The following is an 18,349-nucleotide window of genomic DNA, read 5'->3' as shown; positions in this document are numbered from 1 at the left end:
CATTGGCAGATTCTGCTGCTGGCCCCCTCGGCTGTAACTCCTCCGCTCTGGGAGTTCAGCCTCTCTGTCTGACCTTCTTTCTGCTTCTTCGGTCAATCTTCCAACCACATACTCAAGGGTCAGATCTCGGGGACGCATACTCTCTATGCTGTTAATCACAGGCAACCAACTTTCAGGCAAACTTGAAAGGATAATGTAGGTTTGATCAGTTTCATCCTAACGCTTACCTCTCTGTTTCAGTGTTTGAAGATGAGTTGCCAAACTCTCACCTTCTTTCATAACAGTCCTGAACAGCCTTTTGGTCAGAGAAATTATAGTTCCAGCAGTTTCTCTGACATGCATTGCCCTTAATAAATTCCAGCACTCAAACGCTGTGCTGGCATTTGCTACATGCAATAACTGAGAGTTGCTCAAACACAGCATAATTTGGGCACGAGCCCTTTCATCCAGCCGTCTTTTCTCAGTAGAGTCCCGTCTCAAAACCTCAGTTTCAACACAGTCCCATAGTCCATCTCTCCTTAACAACTGCTGCATTTTTATTGACCAACTCAGCCAGTTGCTTTCTGAGAGAAGTTCAAAAGGGATGCCTCCCCCAATATTTACAACTTGGGAAGACTGGAAATCTGCCATCTCTGCTGGTGCTTGCTGAGCCCCTTCTGTGGGGTCTCCAGCAATCTCTCCTGACTCTCTAATCTTTAGAGTCCGACTGGACAGTCCTGGCTGGCACTCACCAGCTTCTAGCTGCTGCCTCTGTTGACCCTCAGGTCCCGCCTGGCTCTGCAACTGGTGTAGCCGCTCTGTGAGTCGCCTACTGTGGTGCTCTAGCAGTTCAAACTGTTCCAGTAGCCGACGCTGAGTGCTTTCCTGATCCTCAGATCCTGGCCGCTCCAGTGTCGCTGCAGACAGTTACGGCTACAAATCCTCAATGAGGATGTCATCTGGATGGAAGAGAATGAGAAGAGAATGCAAATGCAAATGAAAATGAGATTTCCCCACAGGCCTTTAGTCAAAGGGCGCTGTCTCCAAGGTGTGGGGCTTACCTTCTTTTGGCTTCCGGCGGAAGCACGCCAGTTCCGGCCGAATGACTGTCATCTGCAGGGGAGAGAAAAATCGGGGTCAGATGGGAGCAAGAGAGCACAGAAGCAGCGCCAAGCCAGGAAGGACAGGTCTCCCTCTGTCTTGGGCCCAGTCCCTTGTTCCAGAGGACCTCCCTGGGCCCTGCAGCCTCCTGGGCAGAGGTGGAAGGGCAGCAGCAGGAAAGGGGGCAGTAAAAGCCTCTGGCCTCATCCTGGCCCCCAGGGACACCCCCCGCAAATTCTGCGCTAAAGATCACTTGGGGATGTGATCTTGGGGGGGATGGAAGTAACCAAAGAAATGAATAGAAGAAGGCAAGGTACTTACTCTGAGTTTGGGGTATTTCCTGGCAATGGCCAGCAGCAAAGAGATGCTGCTGGCCGCAAGTTGTTGTGCCTCCCCACTTTCCCCCAGGGCATATCCTCTGAGGTCCTGCAGGAGGAAAGAGCATTTCAGAGTCAGGGGCCAGTCTGGCCCAAAGCGGCCCCCACTGCCCCCACCACGGAGTCCCTGGTACTTCTGGACCATGAGGGGTTGCCAGCTTTGGTCTTGGACCAAATTGGGGGCCAAACAGGCTCTGTGCCCCAGAAATGGGGCAGTCCATTGGGTAAGGGACGGGGGGGGGACAAGCCTAAAATCACCCCGGATGCCATAGGGACACTTACACTTAGAAGTTGGAGGAGGGTGCCAGGGTTGGGTGTCTCCATGAGAAGACTGCCCAGCAGAAGCCGGTAGTGCCTCTTCAGTTCCTGCGGGAAAAGAGAGAAGAGAGTTGGATTCTGCAAGGGTGTGATGAAGAGGAAGAAAGAGCCTGTGAAGGGAAGTCAAAACAAAGGACATACTTCTCTCTCCTCCTCCTCCTCCTCCTCTTTGGCCCCACACAACACAGCCTCCAACATTCTGTGCAGTATGGCACTAATCATGTCAGTGGTGAATCTGGGCCTCATCGTGCTGCAGAAATGAAAGGGAGAGGGTTAGAGTCTCCCTTGCCCCTTTTCCCTCCCGCCTGCTCTTTCCCCCTGGAGTTCTCCCCCCCCCCACAACCCCATGGACGCCAAAGACCCCACTCACCTTAGCTGGAGGAGGGCCTCCAAGGCAAGGGCCAAGGTCAGGGGCCGATCCCTGAAGTGCTCCAAGGGCCCCAAGATGTCCTGGAAGAGAACAGAGGAGGAAAATCAGCTCTGACCCCAAACACCAGGCTTGGCTTTGCAGGGGAATGGCAACCCCATGGCCTAAGCCAGCAGGGTCCTCCTCCCCACAGATGCACAACCCCTTCCCCCCACCACTCACCAGAATTTTATGGGCTGTCTCCTCCTTGGAGCACGTCAGGGATCGGCACCCCCTGAGCTCAGCTGCCTGGCAGCTGTTGATGACCCCCAGGATGTAAAGCTGTTCATCCTCTAGCAGCTGAAATTCAAAAGTCAGGCTGTCAGTTCCTCGTGAGGGGAGGGCTTCTCCGCATCTGAGAGTGCAGAATGAGGGGCAAAGAGCCCAGAGGACAGCGGGGGCAGGTCTGAGGGATCCAGTCCCTGCTCTTGTTTTCTCCAATACTTACCCCTGGGGCTGGGATGCTGAACCGCAGCAGCACTGCAAACAGAAGGACAGGGGAAGAGGTGAGTCCTCTTTTGCATTCTTGGACCAGTTGCCCCCCATGCCCATCCCTGCCCTCCTCTGTCCAAAAAAGGAGGGCTACTGGCTTACCTGGTGCCACGGGCTGCTCTGTGTCTGGCTGGGGGGCCACCCTGTGGCAGCGCCTGAAGAGGCGCCTTAAGCACCTGATCCTAGAAGAGATGAGCGGAAAGAGTGACTCAGATGCTGGCAGCCCCAATTCTTGGGGGGTGAGGAGGGGAGTCTGGAGAAAACAGTGAACCACTGCAGAATTGGCAGAACAGAAATACGTATGTGGAGCCTAATTGATCCTTGCCGGCCCACTCTGACCAATTCCTTCCATCTCTCTGCAGTTCAGTGACCTGAAGGGGCATCACCAGAGCCTGAAAGAGGCAGCCCAAAGCATGAAGGGCTGGCAGAGAGAGAAAGGAGGTCCCAAGTGCTCTGGGTTCAAGAGCTACCGCCATGTCAGGGCCCAGAGAGCCTGGCCCCCTCATTCATGCAGTCAAGCAGTGTATAAATTTCATGAAGCATTGTTACCAGAATTTTTGGAAAGGGTGGCGGGGGGTTTCGCCCTCCAGCAGGTACCATGCCCCACTCCGACTGTACCCCAGATCAACACCTTCACGTCTGCAAATGTCCCCACAAAAGACATCCTGACACAGTCCTTTCCTTTTTCTATTCCAAAGGCTGCCATAAATAAGGGTAGAACATTTGCCCTAATGAAGGCTGAGCCTTTTGCTCGCAAGGCGCTCAACCAATCCGCTCAGACTATCCAAATATCCAACAGCAACCAATGAGCGCCACGAAACAGTGCCCTCCAGCACAAAGCACTGACAACAACAACAGAACAAAGCACACAGGCACTGCAGCTGCCGACCAGCCATGGCTTCTGCTCTACAAGTAGGAATTCCCACTGGGAAAAGGGGAAAGTCAGAACCAGCCATGAAAAGCATTCTTGGTCCATTGAAACTAGTCTTTCAAGTTTCAGTCTAGGCTCTTGAACTACCAACCCAACTGTACGCTTGTGAAACATGGACCACTTATAAACGCCATCTCCAACTCCTTGAAAGATTCCATCAATGGTGTCTCCGAAAAATGTGACACACCACTTGGGAAGGCAGGCGAACTAACACCAGTGTCCTGGAAGAAGCAAAGATCACCAGTGTTGAAGCAATGATTCTTCAACACCAACTTCGTTGGACTGGTCATGTGGTGCGGATGCCTGATGATTGTCTTCCAAAGCAACGACTCTATTCCAAACTTAAAAATGGAAGGTGTAATGCTGGTGGCCAACAAAAGAGGTTTAAAGACTATCTCAAGGCCAATCTAAAAACATGTTGTATAAACAAAACATAATACAAAAAAGAATAAGAGAGGCTAAAATCAAGCATTTACAAGAAGAAATAGGCAAACAAGAAAAATTATTAGCGAAAACACCAAAAAAGAGATTGCAAACCAAACCATTAAAATATTACAAACACAGCTCTCAACACTCTTAAATGATGAAACAGAAAGAAATTTAAAATGGATGAACAAAAATCATTTGAATTTGGAAACAGACCAGGTAAATTACTTGCGTGGCAGATAAAGAAAAGACAAAGAGAAAGACAAATAAAGTAGTATATGAAGGAAAAACAGTGGTGGCAGAAGAAAGAATAAATAAATGCTTTGTAAAATACTTCACCAATCTGTATCTCCTATGATGTTATAGTTTATAATTATTGTGCAATGTTTTAATTCTGACTATCGGTCGAATAAAGAAATTGATTGATTGACTTCACCAATCTATATAAAAAAGGTGCAGAAACTCGACAACAAATTATAAAATATCTTCAAGGAAAACAAATCCCCAAAATAGGTGAAACCAAACGGAAGCAGCTAAACGCACCAGTAACAACAATGGAGATACAAGAAGCCATTTCCAATCTTAAACTGGGGAAGGCTCCAGGTGCAGATGGACTATCCGCGATACACTACCAAAGGTTAGAAGATGCTATAACAATGCCTTTAAAAAAATTAATGAACGAGATCATGCAAGAAGGAAAAATACAAAAGTCATGGCAAGAAGCCAATATTGTATTACAGTGGTGCCTCGCAAGACGAAATTAATCCATTCCACGAGTCTCTTCGTCTTGCGGTTTTTCCATCTTGCTAAGCACGGCTTAGCGGCTATTAACGGCTTAGCGGCTTTAAGAAAAAGGAAACAAACTCGCAAGAACTCGCAAGACATTTCGTCTTGCGAAGCAAGCCCATAGGGAAATTCGTCTTGCGGAACGACTAAAAAAACGGAAAACCCTTTCGTCTAGCAAGTTTTTCGTCTTGCGAGGCATTCGTCTTGCGGGGCACCACTGTAATTCACAAACAAAGCACAGCTAGAGAATGAGTTAACAATTACAGACCCATATCATTATTAAATAATGATTATAAATTGTTCGCGGGGATATTAGCAAATAGGCTGAAATCGGTCCTAAAAGATGTAATAGACCAAGAGCAAGTAGGATTCCTCCCAAATAGGCATATAAAAGCAAATACGAGAATAGTAATTGATCTAATTGAATATTTGGAAATGAGACCCAACAAAAAAGTGGCGTTTATGTTAACAGATGCCGAGAAGGCTTTCGATAACCTATCAAGATCGTTCCTTCAGGAAGTAGCAGAAACAGTAGGACTGCTGAAAACTACTGCAGAGCAATAAACACAATATATGAAAACCAGCAGGGATGTTTAATAATAAATGGTGAAAAGATGGATCCTTGAAATCTAGAGAAAGGTACCAGGCAAGGATGCCCGCTTTCACCGTTCCTTTTTATACTAACTTTGGAAATCCTGATTTTAGAAAGAAAGAAAGAAAAAGAGATAAAGGGAATTACATGAGGCAAGGATGTTTTCAAAATTAGAGCTTTTGCGTACAATATTATATTAGCACCTGAGGAGCCAGGAAACAGTCTAATGAAAGCACTGAGGATAATGAATGAGTTCGGGAAAGTAGCAGGCTTCAAGATAAATATGTCAAAAACAAAACTTATGGCAAAAAACATACAGGAATTAGAAAAGAGCGAACTACAGGAGAAATTGGGTTTGGAAATTGTTACAAAAGCAAAATATTTTGGTATAGAATTGACGATGAAAAATATTAATCTATTTGGAAACAATTATGAAAAAGCCTGGAAGGAAAATAGAAGAGATCTAGAAACCAGGAGTAGATTAAAGCTGACGTTACTGGGGAGAATATCTATAATTAAGATGAATGTTTTACCCAAAAAGATATATTTGTTCCAAACAATACCAATAATAATGAAAGAAAATTGTTTTGATGAGTGGAAAAAAGATCTAACAAAATTCATATGGCAAACCAAAAAAACCACGCATAAGGTATAAACTATTAACAGCAAAAAGGGAGAGAGGAGGACTGGTATTACGAAATCTAAAATTATATTATGAAGCAGAATGTCTGGTGTGGTTAAAAGAATGGATTATATTGGAAAACACTAGTATTTTAAATCTAGAAAGTTTTGACAATAGGTATGGATGGCAGACCTACCTAGCATACGAGAAGGTTAAGGTACATAATGGCTTCAAAAAGCACATACTCAGAAATTCATTGTTTTAAGTTTAGAATAAACTTTAAGTTTAGAATAAACTTTAAAGTTTTAAAGTTTAGGAATAAACAACTATTAGAGCCACAAATCCCTTTATGGATCTCTCCATTAGAAACCCATGCATTTAAAAAACACAATATGAATCCGAACTGGGCAACATATAGACAAATACTGGAAGAAGACCAAGGAAAGTTAAAATTAAAAACATACGAAGAATTAAAACAATATGGGATGGATAATTGGCAATATATACAATTAAAAAGTGTGCTTGAGCCAGATCAAAAATTTTGCCAAAGAACAATTGCTATTTAGCACCATTATATTTCGAAACAATAGGAAATTATTATCAAAAATTTACACTATTATTGGACTATGATTTGATGAAGAGGTAAAAGAAATAATGGTCAAATGGGCACAAGATATCAGCCATACTATATATTTAGAACAATGGGAGAAAATCTGTCGTGAAGATATTCGCTTTGTCCACCAACCCAAACAGGTAAGCTTTGGGATTTTTTTTATCAAGGGTTTGTTTAGCATTTTCTTAAGTTCCTCGTGTATTATTCCCCAAAACTTCTTTATTTCCTTGCAACCCCACCACATATGAATTATCATTCCAGGTTCTTTGTTACATTTCCAACAAAGGTTGGATTTGAATTTATAAATTTTGGCGAGTTTAACTGGTGTTAAATACCACCTGTAAAACATTTTAACCAAATTTTCCTTTATCGTATAGCAGGTGGTAAAGCGAATATCCTCGCGACAGAGTTTCTCCCATTGTTCTAAATATATAGTATGGCCGATATCTTGTGCCCATTTGACCATTGTTTCTTTTACCTCTTCATCCATAGCGATTGTTCTTTGGCAAAACCTTTTCTTTGATCTGCCTTAAAACACTCTTTTCTGCTCAGAAGGAAGATGGCGACCAGAGGAGGCACTTGGGACATGGCTAGGGGCAGCCATCATCCCTGAAGCATGAGACCACGTACACAGCAACCCTTCTGATCATCACTGCCCTCCTGGTCTCTGAGTGCCAGACAGGGAGCCATCTCAAGGACCAGAGTGGATCCAACCTATCGTACATGGATTGGGGACTTGGCCAGGACAATAGGGGGTCCTCAACTTGGCTGGGAAACAGGACCATGTATATATTTTTCTTTGTTTCACTGAATGGGTGTAAGGTGGAGGTCAAGGGAGGGACAGGGACAAACCAGAAAAACCTCCCAGTTTGTGACACACCCCCCCCCCCGGAGATGAAGAGAAAGGGGTGCTACTTACAGTCTGCCCATGCCGTCCACAGGTGTGCACAAAAAAACAAAACAAAAAAATTAAAACAAAGAACAAAAAATAAATTAAAATAAATAAAAGTGTTAAAAGAAAAGAATAAAAGAAAATCAAAATAAATCAAATCAAATAAAAGTAATAAATGAAATCAAAATCAAAATAAGAAAACAAAAAGAACAAAACACTCCTCCTCCTCCTCTTACTCAACACCAACTGCCACACCAACTGAAACCGCCACCTCTCTCCTCAACTCCTCACTAACCCACAATGGCCGCCTGCAAGTCAGTGGCTTTTAAAGGAGAAGCAAGAGATGTCACAAAGGAGGGCGGAGCCTTGTCACTGTGGCAAACCCCCCCCCCCCAGGACCTGGCCCCACCTGGCCCTTCCTGAGTGGTGATGCTCCTCTGTCAGAACTCGGAGGCACCTGCTGTTCTGCCTGCAGAATGCTCTGATCCCAAACTCTCTAGCCCTACGACTGGCTCTGCCACGATAAATCCATTTGTTTCTAAGGTGCTTGGTGCCTCTCTTTTTCTACGTTTGCTGCGGGAGGCTTAATCATATCACTACCCTTCTGCACTCAGTGAATTAAGCAGGACATGGATTTGAAAGCATTTGTAACTTCTGCCACATAATTTTCAGGTGGAACTCAAATCGGGAGAGAAAAGGGTAAATGCAGCCTGCTCTTTCCAAGGGGGGGGCACATTTCGTGGTGCATGCAAGTTGAATGGTGGGCCATAACATTAAAGGCAGGCGCGTGGGGGAACCTGTCTGGCCTAAGTGGGGAAAGGAACCATCAAATTCGCTCATAAAACCTCTCTGGCATGGGAGCACATGAATTCCAGAGCCATGGGCACATGAATGCTCCACAGTCTGTTGTTTTTCTGCGGAATTCACATTTGGAAATATGCCCAGACGCAAAGAGCACATACCTGCTTCTTTCCAAAGGAGAGCTAAAAATCAATTAACAAGTCCCCAAAGAGGCAGGTCTGTTCCAGTCCCCACCTCAGATGGTCTCAAAGGGCAAGGAAGCCAGTGCAAATTTATCAGCAATTTCAGCAGAAGTTGTGTCTCAAGAGTGCAGCAGCTAACTTTTGGCTGACCAAAATTCTGGCACCTTGGCTGAATGTCCTGGAGCATGCACAGAAATCCTTGACCTCCAACGGGGATGTAGCATTTCAAAGACCGCAAGGCAAATGTGCTCCTGAGCATATGCAGAATCCGTTTCCTCTGGTGAGGTGCGGGGAACCTTTGGCCACCCCAGCTCTTGCTAGACTGCAACTCCCGTCAACTCCAGCAAGCAGGAGTTCAGCAACATCTGGAGGGCCAGAGGTTCCCCACACCTGAGCTGGACTGTGCAGGTATCTGTGGATTCTGGAGTCCCAGAATTCGCCTTAGGTATATATTTTTTATGTTAGTGACTTCACCTGCCTGATGCTGCATAGGAGGTGACCTAGGATGAGATGGCTGGCAGGAACTCATGCTATGGCCTGGCTGACTTGCTTGCACAGTAAACGGGAGACGAGTACTCAGTGTGTAATCTGATCACAGTGAAGAACGGTCACAAATTCCCCAAATCTCTTGCTAAGCAGCAAAACTCTGTATTGCTGCGTCTGCCTGCTGGCATTCGCAGCAGAAAGCCATTCATACTTCTGCCTCTGTTCTGGTCTCTGAATGGAATCATGGTTCGTATCCCACTACTGACACCAGTGTCTGTTGACCCTCAGCTGTGGATTCCAGAGTTTTGCAGGAATGGGTAACTTAGCAGCATTTTAAGCAGCTCTTGTAAAGTTGGAAAGGACCACAAGGGTCATCTAGTCCAACCCTCTGAAATGCAAGAATCCTTTTGCCCAACATGGCACGGCTTCCACCCTGGGATTAAGAGTCTCATGCTCTACAAACTGAGGCGTATGTTCTGGTATAAAATAAAAATAAATTCAGCTGACCTTAAGAAAGACCCTCAGCTGTGGATTGTTGGTTGACACTGCAGGGGTGTGTGTGAGAGAGTACAGATCCTCCAAGCGTCATTCTGGTTTCTGATTTGATCTCGGAAAGTCCCACTTTTCCTTAGGATGCCCCTATTTTCATTGGAGAAATGTTGGAGGGTGTGCTATGATGTCCCTGTTTTCATCAGAGAAACGTTGTGAGGGCATGGAGTCGTGCGATCCTGGAGCCAAGAAAGATCAAGTAACTATGCAACCTTTAGAAGGCAGCTGAAGGCAGCCCTGTATAGGGAAGTGCGTAATGTTGTCTTATGTTTTTATGTATGTTGGAAGCCACTCAGAGTGGCTCTGGCAGCCTTAGTCAGATGGATGGGGTATAAATAAAATAATAATAATTATTATCATTATATTATATCATTAATATTATACTATTTTTATCATCCAATATTGTTGTTGTTTAGTCATTTGGTCGTGCCCAACTCTTCGTGACCCCATGGACCAGAACACACTAGGCACTCCTGTCTTCCACTGCCTCCCGCAGTTTGGTCAGACTCATGTTTGTAGCTTCGAGAACACTGTCCAACCATCTCGTCCTCTGTCGTCCCCTTCTCCTTGTGCCCTCCATCTTTCCCAGCATCAGGATCTTTTCCAGGGAGTCTTCTCTTCTCATGAGGTGGCCAAAGTATTGGAGCCTCAGCTTCACGATCTGTCCTTCCAGTGAGCACTCAGGGCTGATTTCCTTAAGAATGGAGAGGTTTGATCTTCTTGCAGTCCATGGGACTCTCAAGAGTCTCCTCCAGCACCATAATGCAAAAGCATCCATTCTTCAGCGATCAGCCTTCTTGATGGTCCAGCTCTCACTTCCATACATCACTACTGGGAAAACCATGGATTTAACTATACGGACCTTTGTTGGTAAGGTGATGTCTCTGCTTTTTAAGATGCTGTCTAGGTTTGCCATCGCCTTTCTCCCAAGGAGCAGGCGTCTTTTAATTTCGTGACTGCTGTCACCATCTGCAGTGATCCATCCAATATTATTATTGTTCTAAGAATTTTAAGGTCTTACATATATAAAATAAATGTTCATAAATGTACCAAGCACACACCCCATACATATATACCACATGTCTGAAGCCCACAGAAAAAGTCCTGAAAGCATTTTGTCCCTTCCAAATTTACCTCAAATATTGTCTCCCCATTGTCTTTTTGCTCTCAAATCCTGTCTTAAGGGCACATTTAAGATTTCCGAAATTAAGTAGTTATCATCACAAAAGAATGGCCAGGCTCTCCAGGTAAACCCACGCAGGGGCTTCCTTCTAGCCCCTTCTCTGATGTATGAGGTATTGGGGGGTGGTCTTGGGTTACACCCCTTCTGTGATATATGTATGGGGGTGGTCTTGAGCACCAGGGCGGGGAATTTCAAAAGTTAATACGTATAGGAGTTTCCCCACCATTGTTCTGGGTCCCTCTCCCCCTTCGTGTGTGTGGGGGGGGGGCACCCTGTTGCAACAGCTTTAAGAAAGATCAGGCTTACGAGCTGCTTTGCTTCTCTTTTTTTTTATAAAATATTTATTGAAATTATGCAAAAAATTACACATAAAAAGAAAACAAACACTAACAAACACAAGCTAACGAGAAAGTTAACAAAAAAAAACCTAGAAAGAAGACGAAAAAAAGGGGGGGGGAAAGAAAATGGTACAAAATTCAAAAACCAGATAACTAAGAAATAAAAAAAGGAAAAAAATATTTTAAAAAAGGATAAACCCATTTTCAGTGTCTTTAAGCTCATTTGCTTATTTCCTTGACCTCCTCACACCACCTCTTTTGTATTCCCGTTTTCAAAGTCTTTTCAGCAAATCCTTACCCTCTTTCATTTATCTTTACTCTGTATCTTAACCTATTATAACTATATATTCTCATCCGTATATCTATATTTACCTGTTCTTATTAACCTTATTACCAAAACCAATTCTTTTCAGTCCAACATCATTTTAACATTCATTAATTTTACAGTATTTCTGCAAATAGTCTTTGAATTCCTTCCAATCTTCCTCCACCGTTTCTTCTCCCTGGTCTCGGGTTTTGCCAGTCATTTCTGCCAATTCCATATAGTCCATCACGAGCTGCTTTGCTTCTCAACATTCTCTGCTTGGCCTCTGTTATTTCCTCCTACCAAAGGACTCTAACCAGTAAGAAGAGTTGGTGAAAGAAGACTGGAAGAAATTTAAAGACTATTTACAGAAATATTGTAAAATTAATGAATGTTAGAAGGATGTTGGATAGAAACTAAGGGGCTTCCAGCTGTAATGCTTTAGGAGATATATATTAAAAAAAAGGTTTATAAATGGGTAAAAGCTTAATGGTAAGGATTTGCTGAACTAACAAATTGAAGTGGAATACAAAGAAGGGAGGTATGAGGAGGTCTGGGGAAATAAGCGTAAGGAAGATATGTTATGGAAAATTATCTGTTTTTTAACTGTTTTATGTTGTATTTTGCTTCTTTTTTATTTTTTATTGTTATATTTTAAAAACTTTAATAAATACCTTGGGGGGGGGGGAGAACCTACCAAAGAACTCTAGATGAGCTCTTGGGAGCCCCATAAGCGAAAAGGAGTTGTTCTTTTTCTTATAACAATATCACGGGACAGGACGTCCCTATTTTGCGTGGGAGAAACGCTGGAGAATATCTGAGCGCGCACCACCTTTGCCAACGCAGCTGGACGGGTCCCGGTCCCCCGCAGCTCCAGCCGCTTCGCCGGGGGGACGATGCCCGGGAGCGCGCATTCCCCCGCCCGCCCCGCGGCGCGCTCGCCCTCCCCTCCAGCTCCGGGCTCCTCCCCTTCGCGAAGCCGGCGCGCTGCTGCGCTCGGCCCCGTTCCGCCCCTCCGCGGCTGCCGTAGTCGGGCGCCGCCGCCGCCGCCGCTGCCGCTGTCCCTTCCCTTCCCTTGGCTCCCACGTGGTTGCCGGGCAGGAGCAGCTGCGGTGGCGGCGGCGGCGGCGGAGTAAGTGGCCGGAGCGGCTCTTGGCGGAGGGCAGGCGCGGGGAGCGAGGGGATCCCTTGGTGGAGGAAGGAAGGAGAGGGAGAGGGACCCCGGCTGCGCCCCGCTCGTGTGCCCTTCCTAGCCTGGCTGCGGCCCCCCATTAAAATGCTAAAGGGATCTTAGACATGGGTGTATTATGCCAATAGCTTATCAGCAATTGCCTCTTAATATGGGAGCACCTCTGGTTTAAATGATGCCAATCGGGTAGCAGCTTTTTGGGTACTCTGGATGCAGCCTGTGTGTTTGTGTGTCGTCATTGTCTTCTTCTGTAAAAGTACTTTCCCTTGGCCAAAGCTGAATAAAACCAGTGAGAAATGTGTACAGTTCAACCCCACACGTTTCTGCAGACCGAAGCTGACGTACAATCGGACCTCTGGGGCAGTTTGGCTGCGATGGAGGAGGCCTGAGAAGTTTGCCGGGAATCTCAGAACGGGAGCCTGCTTGGCTTGAAAACCTAAGCAGACGTTTCCCCTTCAGAAGTGTGGGAAGAAATCTGGAGTAAAGGAGGGGCTTGTCTAAGGTTACCAGATTCCCCCCCCCCAATGAATCCAGGGACACTTTTCAACTTCAGTAGGAGTGATAGGATTTTGTATGGGGACTGATTTGTAAATCTGGGGACTGTCCCGGGAAACGGGGACACCTGGTAACCTTAGGCTTGTCGTTTTCGTGCGCTGCATCCCAGCAAAGAGTATTCCGTGGCAGACCAGTACTGGCAGCGGAGCCTTCATATAGAAGGAGTGCCAGTTGCCATAGGTAGGTCTCCTTCCCGTGAATTTGTCTGGCCCCCTTTCAAAGGGCATCTACATGAGCGGCCATTGCCACCACCTCTTCTTTTCCAGAGAATGCGACCCAATTGCCTTCTCAATCCAGATGTGTCCCAATTGCCTTCTCAATCCGGCCTGCGGACGGTCCGGGAATCAGTGTGTTTTTACATAAGTAGAATGCGTGATTTTATTTAAAATGCATCTCTGGGTTATTTCTGGGGCATAGGAATTCATTCCAGCCCCCCCACAAAATACAGTCTGGCCCACCACATGGTCTGAGGGATGGTGGACCGGCCCATGGCTGACAAAGGTTGCTGACCCCTGAACTATCCTACTGTACAAAAGTAAATTTTGCAATCATTGCTTTACCCACGATTGCCCCTGGCATGTGGCGGCTTGTGCAGAAGGGAAGGCACCCCTCAGGCTCAAAGAGGTACCCCAGCCCTGGTTCACAAAACAGGAAATGAGAGGGCATACTATGCATTTAAAGCATATCTCCCTCACCCACCTGCTTTCTGGGAACTGTGGCTTACCCAGAGCTACAGTTCCAGCACCCTTAAGCAAACTACAGCTCCTGGGATTCTTGGAAGAGAGTGGTATACACTACGCTTGGTACCCATGGCAGGCTTTGCAATCTCCCCTAAAAGCTTCCTCCTCCTGCAGTTCCACATGTCGGTTTGGAGGTGCAGGCTGCCCTCTGCTGCTCAGTCCTAGCACTTTGGGGAAAGAAGATCAGATTCTTGCAGTGGCAAAAGAAGCTCCATCTGCACCAGTCTCAAAAACGGCCTCTTTTTTCACTTGCTCCTTCAGTTTTTTCAGACAAACCATAGGATGTTTATACTGATCGGATTACATGCCGTTTACATATGAAATCCGCCTTTCTACTAGCTGGCACAGTGAAGGTTTCACAACCAATTAGAATAGGTGGCGATTTGCTTGGCCATATGGCTTTTGGGTTATCCAATTTTCCCCCTGTCTCTTAACTGCAGTTCTTTTCTGTTTCCTATGCCCCTTCCAGCTAATCTCTGCCCTGCTTTCTTTTCTGCCTCGTTTCTTTTATGTTGCTGCCGCCAATCATTTCTGGGTGCAACTTTCCTATCTGAGGGCAATTTACTTGGAAGAAAGTATTTTTGCACTTTGTGGGGTATGCTTCTGTGTTGGAGTGCCTGAAACTAAGGAAGCGCATTGTTAGCTGCATTCAGAGGTGAAGTTTAGCTGAAGTGCAGTAGCAATCTAACGATGCCATGAAACCACAGGCATTTTCCTTATTTTCAACAAGAAACAATGATAGAAGGAAGCGTCAGCAGATTTTATGCAATGCTTAAACATTGAGCATGGGCTTTTAAAAAAAATGAGCAACATGACTCTAGATCTGAAAAACTAATAGGCAGAATATGTGGTCCTGGTCTAATGATAGGTGAGAACAGTGAACAGACCCTCCATAGTTCTACGCTTCAGGTTTCAGCAGGCAAAACAGATTTCGAAAATGTGTATTTTCAGCTGTGGTGCAGGTGTGCCTAAATTGACTGTGGACATTTCCTCCCACTTGTGGTGAGCCAGGGCGGCTCAGCAACGCAACTGCTTGTCTCCAGTGGAGGCAAGCTCCTCTCTCACGGAGAGCCATCCCTCCAGACGATGAGCGTCTAAGTCCAACCCTGGCAGGCATGTCCAAAGTCTGTTTCGGGGCCTAATCTGGCCCACCGGTCGGTTGAATCCAGCCCCTGTAGCAGTTTATTTAGTTGGGACTCCACTCTGCATCTGTGTAGGGTTTACTCGGGAGCCTTGTCTTCCCCTGAAGCCATCTGATGGGATCCCTGTCAGTGATTGTAAAAAAAAAAGGAAAGTGTTCTGACCTCCCTTTGTCTCCCCAGACCCTTGTCGGCATAAAAGAGTCCACAAGAATATCCTTGCAGAGTGCTTTCTGCTTTTATTCTTAAAGCTCTTTGTGCAAAAGCGACTGACCAACTGTACACACCTCAACACTACCAGCTTTCACCGACCAACCCAACACCAAACTAACATTTCTCTCTCTATATACAACCCGGTGCAGACTGCTGACTCATGCTGACCCAGCTTTTTGATGAAGCTTTTTTAAGCGTTAAAGAAACAGCGGCCATTTTAGCGGTGACACCCCTTCTGTTTCTTAAATGCGAAAAACCCCAACAGGTCAAATACATACATACATACAGTACACTATATACATAAACCCAGTTTTGTCATCAATTAATTATGGCATGTTGCTGGCAAAGGCTTGGTAAACAAATCAGCAATATTATCCTGTGATTGACAATACTCCAGTTTGATTACCCCATTCTGTACACAATCTTTTAACATTTGCATGACGGATAGCAATATGTTTTGATGCGGATTTTATTATTTCCAAGCCCGCTAACACAATGCACGATTGGCTATCTTCATACACTTGGATAGGCAAATCCACTTTACAATCTAGATCTTTTAGTATCTGTATAAACCACATGATTTCATTGCATGCTAGCGACAGGCTCCCATATTCTGCCTCACAGGATGAGGTCGCAACAAATCCTTGTTTCTTTGACCTCCATCCAATTATGGAATTGGCAAACATCATAACCATTCCACTTGTATATTTTCTAGTAGCTACACAGCTTCCCCAGTCCGCATCAACAAATACTTCTAGTTTTTCGTCTTGTGTACTAAATATCTTCAAACATACATTTAATGTCCCCTTTAGATATCCGATAAGCCTTCTCAAAGCACACCAATTGGCAGTACTGGGTTTAGATACACGTTGGCTCAGAACATTTGTAGCACATGCAACGTCTGGCCTTGACCACTGGCTTAAATACAGCAGTGATCCTATTTTTGAGTGATACAACTCAGGCTGATCAAATTCATCCTCACACACTGTCTTTGGGAAATCTGGTGTCATGGGAGTCTGAACTGGCTTGCAGTTTTCCATGCCAAACTGCTCTATCAAACGAAGAATTTTCTCTTTCTGGCTCAATAGGAAGCTTCCTAACTTACTTCTACTCCCAAGTAATTGCTTACAGGCCCTAAGGCTTTAAGCTTAAACTTCTTTCCAGTTGACTTGTGAGCTTCTGGATCTCATCTGTGGAACTCCCTGCTACAAGCAAATCATCAACAAAGACTAAGAGCATTAGATATTTGTTGCCTGTCCCCTTGGTGTACAGGCATGGATCAGCCACACTCCTTTTAAAACCAAGTTTTACAAGGGCTTCATTTAAACACTGGTTCCAACACCTTCCACTTTGTTTGAGACCGTAAACAGCCTTTTTTAAAGGCCAGACTGCACCATTCCCTCTTCAAACCCAGGGGGTTGTCTCATTAACACTTCATGGTCTAAATTTGCATGCAGATATGCAGCATCAGCATCAAAATGGTGCACTGCTAATTGTCTTGCAGCAGCAATAGAGAGCATTAAACGAAAAGTTTCACTCTTTACAGTTGGAGAAAACACTTCATCATAACTCTCCCCTTTAATCTGAGTGAGCCCTCTGGCTACTAATCTGGCTCAAAAACGTGGTTCCCCAGATGCAAGGGTTTTTCTTTTATAAACCCACTTGCATGACACCACTCCGCCACCAGGTGACGGCATTATGACCTCAAACACTTTGTTACGTTTAAAAGAGTCCATTTCTTCTTTCATAGCTTGTTCCCACAAAGCACGTTCCCCAGCAGATAAGTCTAAGACTTCCTCATAACTTTGTGGTTCCACACAACTCACACTGCATACTTTCATTCCTCCTAGGGTCAAACACTGAGGAGGTACACCTTTGTTTGAACGCTCGGAGTGCCTAGGTACAACTACTTCTTCCTTATCTCTGGCCCTTCTTCCTCTTCCTCTAGAGAAGTATTATCTATTGCCACATCTTTTGGGGAAATCTGTGCCTCCTCCTCATCCTGCTCCTGTGTTGCCAATGGCTGAGAAGAAGCCTCTTCTCTTACTTGCAGAAGCAGTAGGCAATCTGGGTTGGCATGGATCGCAGTCCATCTGTCCTGGTCAGCAAAGTCTGCACTTCGTGACAGAACCACGCGTTCTGGGCGTAAATTGAAACACCACCCTTTGCCATAGGGCTGATATCCCACAAACCGCAGTCTCTGCGCTCTAGCGCCCCCTTTCTGGCGCTGAGCTTTGGGGATATTTACATGTGCCCAAGAACCCCAGTTATGGAGCATTGTCCACTCTGGTTCTTTCCCAAACAACACACGATAAGGAATATCTTTTATAGAGCTAGACTAGGTTCTATTAATCAAAAAGTTTGTTGTAAGGAAAGCCTCACCCCACAGCCTATGGTTGTTACCCAATCCTGCATCCACTAGCACGCAATCCTTTACTGACTGTATTACAGCCCCACGTCTTTCACACAGACCATTTTCAGCAGGACAAAAAGGGTTTGTAAAACGGTGAGTGATCCCCTTACGTCGCAACCATGCTCCAAATTGTTTGTTCAGAAAATCTCCACCCCTATCTGTTTGCAACTGCACAACAGGGTGAGCGAAGAGCTTTTCAGCTTGGGCAACCCATTCTCTGAATGTGGGGAAACACTCTGATTTCTGCTTTAACAAAAACAACCAACTAAAACGTGATTTATCATCTGTTACCAGAAAAGCGTATCTGGCGCCCCCTTCAGTCTTCTGTGGAAAAGGGCCTATCACGTCACAATGGACAAGTTCTAAAACCTCTTTAGATACTCTGTCACTTTTAGAAGGCATAGGCTTCCTCTTAGATTTGGCCATTTTACATACATTGCAATCTAGGAAACAGTTACAGCTATTTACTTTTAGGTTCTTGCACACCTTTTGCATCTCTGAAAGCACATGGAAATTGGCGTGACCCAGTTTTCTGTGCAGTTCATACACACACACCCCTTATGAACCGGCAAATTATCCTGAACCACCTGGGCTGCTTTAACAGGCTTGACCTGCATTGCATATAACCCATTTTCCAACTTTGCATGGCCACATACCTGAGTTCCATTCTTTATCAGACAACCATCCTGCGTGAACTTAACACTATACCCTGCATTAATCAA

The 18,349-nt window shown here is 45.3% G+C and overlaps 1 protein-coding gene across 1 annotated transcript; it reads right to left on the bottom strand.

The window, feature by feature from the left end:
* Positions 1-946: 946 nt before the first annotated feature.
* Positions 947-13,984, bottom strand: LOC309521686 (uncharacterized protein; the record flags this gene model as incomplete). The annotated part of the gene is made up of 10 exons (XM_082204398.1): positions 947-1,092; positions 1,402-1,506; positions 1,740-1,823; positions 1,917-2,025; positions 2,146-2,225; positions 2,365-2,481; positions 2,630-2,661; positions 2,776-2,983; positions 12,465-12,565; positions 13,930-13,984. The coding sequence occupies 10 exons, from the start codon at positions 13,982-13,984 to the stop codon at positions 1,003-1,005; spliced, it is 981 nt and encodes a 326-aa protein (XP_082060524.1). The 3' UTR covers positions 947-1,002.
* Between the last annotated feature and the right edge of the window lie 4,365 nt (positions 13,985-18,349).

The sequence above is a fragment of the Podarcis vaucheri genome (assembly GCF_965113315.1).
Source record: "Podarcis vaucheri genome assembly, chromosome: 16".
Taxonomy (NCBI): domain Eukaryota; kingdom Metazoa; phylum Chordata; class Lepidosauria; order Squamata; family Lacertidae; genus Podarcis; species Podarcis vaucheri.
The sequence above is the reverse complement of the archived record's forward strand: the minus strand, read 5'-3'. Positions and strand labels throughout refer to the sequence as shown.